Below are 10,178 nucleotides of genomic sequence, written 5' to 3'. Positions count from 1 at the left end.
GTAGAGCTGTGCAGTGTCAAGGCAGTCTTCTGAACGTGAATGTCCATTGCTTGTTTGAGAACCAGGGGTTGTGGAGGCTCCAAATCCAGTGGTTTGGCTGGATGAGGATGAGTTGTTCTGGTAGTGGCAAGGAGATAAAGGCAAAGCAGAATTATTCAAATACTATGTGACATGAGCAAAGTTACATTTAATCACTATTAAAAGAAAACAGCAACAATAAAAAGCAGGGAAGTTAAGAGTAATTCTAAAATTTCTTGAACTATTTCTGCTTTGACTCTGTCCATGCAGCAATGGATGTGCCAGTGTGGTTGAAGCGCTGTTGCAGCTTCTCAAGCTAAAGGGTTTTTTTAAGTATTCAGAAGAAAAAAAAAAATTGAACCTGGTTTTAGTAACAAATAAAAGCAGCCTAGGATGCAGTTTCTTCCTAGTGTGAGAAATCTATTGTTTGCTCTTCATTTTGGCAGATGTAACAATTAATTTGTAAATAGTACAGACAGTCCCACTTCCCCTTCCCAGAATGGATGGTGGTTTTGTGTTTTTGACCTTTTTTCCTGCCTCCATGTGCTGTCCCTCAGATACGCTGTCCCCTCGACAGGAACGTTTTTGTGTTGGTTTTGTGGCTGACGTGCAGAGAGCTGCTTGAGGGAAGGGATGGTTTTACAGCCACGAGATTTAAAAGTTGCTGCAATTAGTGAATTTTGCTGCATAGCATTGTGCTATTGTTTTCCAGAGTCACTTAATTGCAGTGACAAATGTGCCCTGATTTGATTGCAAGGGGCAGTGAAGATGGATACAAACATGAATATAATCTGGGTATGAAGCCAGAGCAAAATTCTGATTAAGTTCTTTGTGTTACTGTCATAACTTCAGTTGCTTTTTGCAGTCTCAGAGGAGGGACGTGTTCTCAGTGTTTTGAAAACTATGAGATAAGGTATTGACATTCCTTGCACTAGGAGGGTGAGAATATAACGTGGGCAGGGTTATATGTGGGTTCTTGTTATGAGAGGTGTCTGTGGGATGTGTTAATGTCGTTCCGAACCCTGGCCAAAAGGGCACAGTAACCCTCCTTGATGCCTACACAGAGAGAGAATAAATAATACAGAGCTGTGTTTGCTTTGGAAGGGCTAGACTGACCTTGCTTGGAAGCAAACTTGTATTTCTTACCTGAAGTTTAGGTCAGTGTATATTTCTGCCTGTTGAACATTGAGGTCATTTAGGTGAATTCTCTGAGCCAGTAGGTGCGTTTTGGAAATTAACTTTGATTTAGTCTGATTTTGATGTTTTATTATGCAGTGGAAAACTGAAAGTGTGTATGGCAGCTTTCTCAGCTGTAATCTAATTCTGTGAATAGCCTCAGGTTTTGGTGATCGCTTGATGCTGAGGCTGGTTTTTTTCTCCCTCAAAACCACACAGTGTTTAAGCCCCAAGTGTTTCATATTGAAATAAGGTGGGGTGCGGGGAGCGAGGAGAATAACCCTCCTCACTTAGCCGCTGAGAGCCAGCGGGTGCAAACTCTACTCTGCTTTTCTAGTGACGGGAGAGGCTGGGGAACCCCCTCGGAGGCTGTCGTACAGTGTGAACTGTTTTTTCCAGCAGCTGAGGTGGAATGACCCGTTCGCTTTAATTGTGCCATTGTTGGGAAAAGCCCACGACTTAGGTCTGCAGCTGGCCTAAGGGCTGCTCCTTGGGTGGAATTCTGGCAAGGAGGTTGGGAGAAGGAGAAATGGTTTCTCTCTTGTTGGAGTGGTCTTTCTGTGGTTTTTCTGGCTTGTTCAGTTTGCAGTGACTGTGGTGTGAAGAGAACTTGGTGTCTTCTGTATGCCTGAGGATCGAAGTCTGCTGCTTACTGCTTTGAGTTAGTGATGCTTCCTAACGCCAAACTGGGAGGGCTACGGAGAGTGGCTGGAATTTTAGCAGCATTGTTCTGACTTTGTAAAACTTGGGCCCATAGTTTTTAAGCACTTGTAAGTGCTTATAACATTTCTTTAAACATCTTGGGAAAGAAGACAGCAGTCATGTAAAAAAGCTGCTCTGCAGAAATGTGTAAACAGCCCTTTTTAAAGATTCAGTAACGCCAGTCCTCTGCAAATCCATGAGAGGGTGGCTCCGAAATGGAGAGGGGGGAACTGGTCTCTAGAGCTCTTGGTTTTTTGTTTTTTTTTTTTTTTTTTTCCTCAAGAATTTAATTTGATGAATTATTATCTTTTGATTTACACTGACTTCTTGTTTCCCTTCCCCTGCCTTTAGGCCCTATGAGAAAAAGGGAAAGCTAAGGATGCTGGAGCAGAACAATGGATTTCTCTTTCTCTTTCATGCAAGGGATCATGGGAAACACAATTCAGCAACCACCTCAACTCATTGACTCCGCCAACATCCGCCAGGAGGATGCCTTTGATGCCAGCAGTGACATTGCTGAAGATGGTGGACAGACGCCATACGAAACTGCCCTGCAGCAAGGCTTCCCGTACGCGACGCCCACGACGGAGGACCTTCCGCCCATCACTAATGGCTACCCCCCAACCATCAACATGTACGAACCTCAAGCCAAATACCAGACGTACAGTCAGTATCCCAATGGCTCAGCCAATGGTTTTGGCACAGTCAGAAACTTTAGTTCCCCCGAGTATTACCAAATGGAAAACTCTAACACAAGGCCACACGAAGTTCTGGAAAAACCTTCCCCTCCGCAGCCACCACCTCCACCACCACCTTCAGTTTCACAAACGGTGATTCCAAAGAAGACTGGCTCACCAGAGATCAAATTAAAAATAACCAAAACTATCCAGAACGGCAGGGAATTGTTTGAGTCCTCTCTGTGCGGGGACCTTTTAAATGAAGTACAAGCGAGTGAGTATGCTAAGGCGAAACATGAAGGGAGAAAAGAGAAAAGGAAAAAAAGTAGCAAGCATGACTCTTCCCGATCTTTTTTTTCACAAAATTCCAAAATTAGAACCAGAGGAACAAAATGTAAGTGGAATAATAGTTTCAGCCATCTGTATACCTGGTACTGTTGATGGAGTATGCGTCTGCGGCAGTGTTCTTCCTTGCTTGTCGTTGTATGCATGAGGCTTTTTTTTACTGGTCAGATACTCTCTGTTAGGTGCTAGGAACTGTATTTCTACGAGAACACAGTTTTGGTCAAAAGACTGCATATAAAAAATAAATGTTGGCAATGGTTATATAATTTAAAAAAAAAATATTATGTCGTGTTTTAGCATGTTCAGAGTTTGCTATGCTTTGGACAGTGTTGAAGACGGAGCTTTTGGCCAAAAGCGTACATGTTCCTGAAATTGCCTCTCAGGATAATGCTGGGTTATTCAGTGGAAAGTCAGGTTACCTGGATTGTTCAGCACTGCAGCTTTTAATTAATTTTTGAAAGATATTCTAAATGTCATCATGATGTACAAAACCCAAGAGCTATGCAGCATACGTAGCAGCCGGTAGAAATTAGTATTCTGAACGGTAGGCCAATTAGAAATAGGAGTTGACTCAGCAAACTTTGGGAAAATTCAATATTGGTGTCTGTTACTGTTTGTCAAGTTTTGTAATGTGGTTGTACATGCTCAGGGTCTGTGGTGTTTCAACTCAGATTCCAGGAAGTACAGACACAAATTACTGGTCCTTGGTACTCTCGTCCGTTCTTTTTTCTTCAGTTTTATAAGCCACTTCATTATTTCTGTTTCCTTTTCTCTTGCTCATTCCTGCCATCTCTGTGATACTGGTTTCTGTGTTTCCCAGTTTGAGGGGAATGGGTAGCAGCGGGGGTGGCGATGTCAGGAATGGGGAAGTTGCTGTATCAGGCCAGGACAGAAATTGCCCAGCTCAGGCTGGGCTCTTACAGTATAGAGCTGAGCTTCCTGTAAGTGGTCTGTCCCTGCATTTGTACGGCATTCTCTTGAGCTCAGAAATGCTGTGTGAAGCCACTTCCAGCTGGCTGTACTGACTGGTGTGTCCAGCTGGCAGCGTCCCGCCGAGAGGTGGTTCTAATGGGAAGGTAATGCCCCGGATGGCATCTCGCTGGCGCTCGCATTATATCTGCGTACAGGGGTAGAAAGAGGGGCCTGTTCTCGTGCTCAGCTCTCTGCTGAACGCCTCTGCTGCTCCTGTATTGTTCGCCCACCTGTCCTCTGTTTGCTGCTGTAATCAGACATCTATCGCCCCACCCCAGTTTCACTGAAATCAAACCTCTCTGAGCTTGGTTCTTTCAGAGTTCAGCTAAAGACAGTCTTCCCTCTGGGCTTTCCGGCGTCTTCTCCATCCTTCCGCCACCCCCACATCAGGCTGTTTTGCCTTATCGTTTTGGCCTCCCTCTTACTTGAAGCTTCAGCTGTGCCTGTGCCTCTGTTTGGTATTATTTGATTATCACTAGAACGTAACCTTCTGTCTTTTCCAGCACGCCTTCTCAGATTGAACTAAAACCTTGCCCCTCAGATTCCAAGTTCCCAGTCATACATGTCATCCAGAATTCACCAGAAATCTTGGTCTTGCTTTTGTCCTTGTAGCTTCTGTTTCCCTTTCAAAAGGTGTTGTTGCATTAAAATCTTTCATGTTATTCACCCTTGCTTCAGAGAGCAGGTCCCACTGACATTAACAGGATTTTGTGCTGGTGGTTCAGTTGTGAATTACCCAGTGCAGCCTTGGTTTCATCCTCCTGCAGTTTGGCTTTCCACTACGTGATTTCATCCTCATATACGTTCACTGTGTACACTTTCGTCATCTTTAGTATTAGTGGTGTGAGACTTGTCACTTAGAATCCTCTTGGTAGGAACAAACAACTTCTGGTACACCTTTGGTTGTTTCACACTTTTGTGCTCAGCACGCCTGTAGGAAAGTAGGTGACCTGCAGTTGTGTCCTCGTTCTGACACTGTCATCTCTGTGGAAACCCTCTGGGTGGGGGGGGGATGTTCATACACGAAAGGCTGATTTGAAATGAAAGTGTTATTACAACACTTCAAGCTACTCTGCTCGTCAGGTGTGTTCCGTGAGGAGCTGGAACTCTGCAGTCTGTGTAATCAGCTCTTTCTGCTGGCAGGGGTGAAGTTTCCGCTAACGCGCTATAGCAAAGACAGGCAGGAGTCAGTGCTATGCCTTCTGTGGATCTCTGCCCAGCAAATATTGATGTGGTTGGTCTTAAATCGTTGTTTTCTGCAGACAGCTCTAAATGAGGTACTGACCCTTGCCAGCACTGACCAGAGCTGTTCTAGATGCTGTTCGCACGGGTGTTTCCTAGTTTCTCCAAGCTGAAGCATGCACTATCGATGAACATGGGCTCTTCATTTTAAATGGACTAGGTATAATTTGGATTCACAGCATTATTAGTTTCTCACTGTGGGTGTCTGACTCCTCTTTTTGCTCTTCTTTGTATTCTTTGACTAACAGTGACTTCTCCTCTGCTCCAGCAAAAGCCAGTGCCCGCTCTCTGATCTCATTAGATGGTTCATGGCCCACCTCTTATCTTCTCACCTCCTGTGTCGTCACACTCCCTGTCCCGGCCACTCCACCATGATGTTAACTTCTGTTCAGTGGCGATCCCTCTTCTGTCTGAACCTTTTCCTGTCCTACTCTACCAGAATAGACTGCGTGCGGGCCTCAGGCTGGCTTATAAATGCACCGTAGGCTTTATGTTGTCCACTTTTGATCCTCCAAATCTATTTGTCAACTATATGAAGTTTAACATTGATTTTACAGTTTTCCTATTGTGTATTTAATATGATTTTTGTAATGTAGGTTTTGTAAATAACTAGTATACAGTGAGACTCATCACATTACTACGGATATCCTTTGTGTGTTCCTCTCTGTTTCTTTGAAGTTGTGTATTAATTTAGGTGGAAAGTTACTTGGGTTTACTGTCCCTGAGCGTATGTTCTTCTGTGAGCTGTTGCAGGAGCACATTGTTGTGTGTAGGTGTGATGGTACTGTCAATAGGGTAGGGAAAAAGGTATGTTTTGATTGTGATGCTACTATGTTTTCTAATTCGACATAAGGAGGCATCATATTAATACTTTATGGGTTTGTGCTTGCCTTTCTGTGAATTATTTTTTCTGCCTGGTTTCATTATTATGCTTTTTGTTTACTGTCCCCTTACCTTGTTTGTGTTTGTTTTCCTTTTTTTCCTCTTCATTCTTACCCATTTCCTAGAGACCAAATGAGAGGCTTAGCATGCCATCAGAAAGACCAAGAGAAGATACAGTGTTGGAGGAAACCCCGGTTAGTACATATACTAATTAACACTTTTTGAATTTCTTAGCATGTTACTATTTTTGGACTAATTATTACATGGATTCTTTAACTTGGCATATAAATCAATTGCCATTTCTTTGCAACTCTTACTAATCATTACTGCATCTCTAAGTGTGCTAAACTGTCTTCTGTGGCTTTGAGTGTGCGTTTTCTTCATAGGTCCAGCAGTTCCTGCCTTCTCTTCCAACCCAAGTCGCCCATGACGTCAAGTTTCAGGTTGGCGATCTGGTGTGGTCCAAGGTGGGAACGTACCCGTGGTGGCCTTGCATGGTTTCATGTGACCCACAGCTTGATGTTCATACCAAAATTAATACAAGAGGTAAGGGAGGAAGAGCTTTGCCAGAACATATCAGGTATCTGTAGTGGTTCCTTTATTAAAAATGTATTATCTTTGAACGCCCTTCGCAGGCTGAATTCAGTTAGTGTGTGTGCTAAACAGGACTATTCCTGAAATGTATCAGACTAGTCCTTATTAAATTACCTCTACAGGCGAGCCTGTGCAAAATAGACTTGTGCACAGATGCGCCCACTTTTCTCAAGTCAATGTGTTTGTGAGCAGACACTGGTAAGTGTGACAGAGTTCAGTGTGGCCAAGATGTACTTATGTTTCCATCTTAGACTGTTGTGAATCTCAGCCCATCTTATTGCTAAACTTAAGCTAGGTACTTCCACCTGCAGGAATTGAGTGGTGTGGAGGAGAGAAGCATAGGGTAAACCTGCAAAGCGAGGCTGATAAAACTGCTGACTACAATTTTTCATTTTCAGGTGCCCGTGAATACCACGTTCAGTTTTTTAGCAACCAGCCAGAGAGGGCGTGGGTGCACGAGAAGCGGGTTCGAGAGTACAAAGGACACAAACAGTATGAGCAGTTATTGGCTGAGGCTGCTAAGCAAGCCAGCAACCACTCGGAGAAGCAGAAGGTATGATGAGCACTAATTGTGTAGAGGGTTGTCTGCAGTGTCTATGTAAGTGAAACTCTCGTGGGGCGGTTCTGAAACACTGGAGTACTTTACCCTGTGAAGGGTTGCCTGCGTTTCACTGCAAGTGTTTTTCACAAAGATAACGAAAATGTTTCCGTGCTCTTATGAGTTTCACGTGAAAAGGCTGATAGTTGAACCTGCTTTGGCAGCTCTTCATGGTAGTAGTCATCCTGGGCAGTGGAGATAATTTTACATCTTTATTAGAATATTAAATAAAAACAGTGCCTGTGTATTAACCTGGTCTTTAGAAAATACAATATTTAAAGGATACTCTTCCAGCCCCTGATACTAGTGGATGTGTTCTTTTCCACTGTATTATTGGAAAGGAATTGTTAGCTACAGGAATTACTTGCTGTCTAGATGGACTACTTTAGTCAATATTTATGCTGATCGAAATATTGATGTGGAAGGAAAAGTGTGTTTGTAGAAAAATAAGGAGGATTTAATAAGTCGAGAAATGAGGATTAATTCTGTGTCTCATAACAGAATCACGGGCTTGAGTACTGCCTGTTCTTGTCTTTGGTGATGCTGTAGCTCAGGGCAGACACTTTCACTTGTGGTGGTTGTACGATCCAGCCCGAGGGTCTGCTTGTACTCTGAGTGGGGGATTCACTGTCCACCTTTCAAAAATACCCTGTACATTGAGAGCAAACTTAAACCTGCTGCCCGAGAGATTTAAAGAACCTCAGGATTGCATGTTAAGTGCTATACATAGCAAAATCTTCAGTGTAATTAGCTGCTTGTCTTTGTTCCTTAAGATTCGCAAACCAAGGCCGCAAAGAGAGCGTGCTCAGTGGGACATTGGTATTGCCCATGCTGAGAAAGCCCTGAAAATGACTCGGGAAGAAAGGATAGAACAATACACCTTCATTTATATAGACAAAGAGCCAGAGGAGGTTTTGTCCAAAGCCAAAAAGACTGCTGCTTCTAAATCAGAGACCAAGAAGAACCGACGACCGAAGCCAGCGTTGAACACGCAGACAGAACCTGCCAACGTGGCAGCAGCATCGCCGTCAAACGCTGAGGCGCGAAGACAAAGCCAACGGAGGCAGTCCAGTGTGGAAGAAGAGGAGCCACCTCCTGTGAAAATCGCATGGAAAACAGCTGCAGCTAGGAAATCCTTACCAGCTTCAATAACCATGCACAACTTGGATCTTCAGAAGTGTAACATGTCTCCAGTTGTTAAAATTGAACAGGTTTTTGCCCTTCAGAATGCTGCTGGGGATGGAAAACTCATCGATCAGTTTGTTTATTCCACTAAGGTATGTACTCTGTGTAGTGACTCCTGCTTTTTTCATTAATTGTCCCAAGTCTGTTTTACTGTGGAGCTTAAACTTGTGTCCCCCAAGCTTTCACAGTACGTGTTCCTTTCTTTGGAGAGATTAAATCCATTAGCCACTGTGTCTGGTGGCAGAGGAGCTCCCTACAGATGGTCACGTCTTTGCTCGTAACACGTTCAAAACATGGAAGCTGTTTAGTTCCGGCTTCCCAGTTGAAATAATCTAGAAGTTCTCTGTAAATCTTAAAATCAGTGGATTTGTGGGAAACAGATGAGATTACAAAACTGTTAATAATGTATTAAAAAGTAATAATTACATTTTGTGTAACAGACTTTTAAAATGAGTTCTGCCTCCTAGCTTCCTTCAGGTGCACAGCAGCTTCTCACAGTCAGTGTAAGGAAAAGGTTTAGGACTATTTCTCTGCCTCCTTCTTCTGCCTCTCTACGTGGAGGGTATTTATTTCATCCTAAGCGTTAGAGAGAAGGTAATGTTTAGAAACATCACTGGATTTTTTTTTTTTTTTTCCTTGTGTGTAAGGGGAGATTGAGAGGGATGGAAAGTTCCAGCAGTAGATATCATCACGTGTATGTGTTGCATTGAAGAGCAGCGAATGTTTCTGTTGTGAGACTTAGGAGTAGATCGGTATGCCTGTTAGCAACAACACATGCATATGCATAAATAAGAGAATCTTTTCTTCTTTTTCTTTCTAAGGGAGTTGGTAACAAAACAGAAATAAGTGTCAAAGGGCAAGAGAAACTTAACTCTTCGTCAAATCAGAGAAATGAAAAAGATGTGTCCTCTCCCGAAACAACTTCTGGGTCAACAGGTAGGCAAGATCGCAGAATCCTTGTCTGAACTTCAGCAACTTAGCATTTAAATTGAAATATCAAACCCGATGTTTTCTCGTTAGTTAAAAATGATTATTAACATCTTTCTGTTTACATAATAGTTCTAACACACATGGTAACATAACACATGGTGAGCCCAGATGCTTGAGAAACACGGATGTCTTTGTAATGGGATTGGCTGGTTTGGCCTCTGAACTTTTAGCGTCTGCAGCTTGCAGTATCTAAGGCACTGTATTAGGAGGAGGGATACCTTGTGGAGAGCAGATGGCAAGTTGTTTGAGAAGGCAATGTAGTGATGGGTGCTAGCAGAGTATTGTAATGGCTTTTGGCACCACACGTAGCACACAGCAGTTGGGATCAAAGGAGGAGAGTCTGGAGGGGCATCATTCAGTGAGGAATGGCTCTGAAGCGGGATGGGGGGCTTTCCTGGACGTTGTTGTTGAGTTCCTGCATGACCTTTGTAAAAGACAGTGATTTTTTTTTTTTAAACTGCTTCAGCTAAGTCCATCAGTAAACCGAGAAGGTGCTTGTCTTCTGAAGGCATTTTAGGGGCCCTGTCATAAAGCACTGAGTTTGGCAGTGTTATGGCTGAGGGAGGAGAACCACTGAAGCAAGTCATGGAGCTTGAGACTGAAAAGGGAAAGCCTGGAACAAGCTATTTGAAGTTTAATTTGTAGTACAGTAGTAGAGAAGAATGAGGAAGATAAATGGGATGAGTGCTATATAGACTTGGAACAGAAAAACAACATTTTTTTTGTGTTTTGATTTTTGAGAAATAGCTAATGGGAATCCTTCCAAAGGGATTGAGCTTTCACCCACCAGCAGAAAT

The 10,178-nt window shown here is 43.2% G+C and overlaps 1 protein-coding gene across 1 annotated transcript in view; it reads left to right on the top strand.

Moving 5' to 3' along the window:
• Window positions 1-2,251: 2,251 nt before the first annotated feature.
• WHSC1L1 (Wolf-Hirschhorn syndrome candidate 1-like 1) overlaps window positions 2,252-10,178 on the top strand; it is a 29,229-nt gene continuing 21,302 nt past the window's right edge. The window contains 7 exon segments of the mRNA XM_010073755.1: window positions 2,252-2,923; window positions 2,925-2,967; window positions 6,140-6,208; window positions 6,401-6,560; window positions 7,007-7,161; window positions 7,980-8,483; window positions 9,213-9,327. Coding sequence (XP_010072057.1) covers window positions 2,292-2,923; window positions 2,925-2,967; window positions 6,140-6,208; window positions 6,401-6,560; window positions 7,007-7,161; window positions 7,980-8,483; window positions 9,213-9,327 — 1,678 coding nt within the window. The 5' untranslated portion in view covers window positions 2,252-2,291.

This window comes from Pterocles gutturalis, unplaced genomic scaffold (genome assembly GCF_000699245.1).
Source record: "Pterocles gutturalis isolate BGI_N339 unplaced genomic scaffold, ASM69924v1 scaffold37837, whole genome shotgun sequence".
Lineage (NCBI taxonomy): Eukaryota > Metazoa > Chordata > Aves > Pterocliformes > Pteroclidae > Pterocles > Pterocles gutturalis.
Note: the sequence above shows the minus strand (reverse complement) of the source record. Positions and strands in the feature narration are given on the sequence as shown.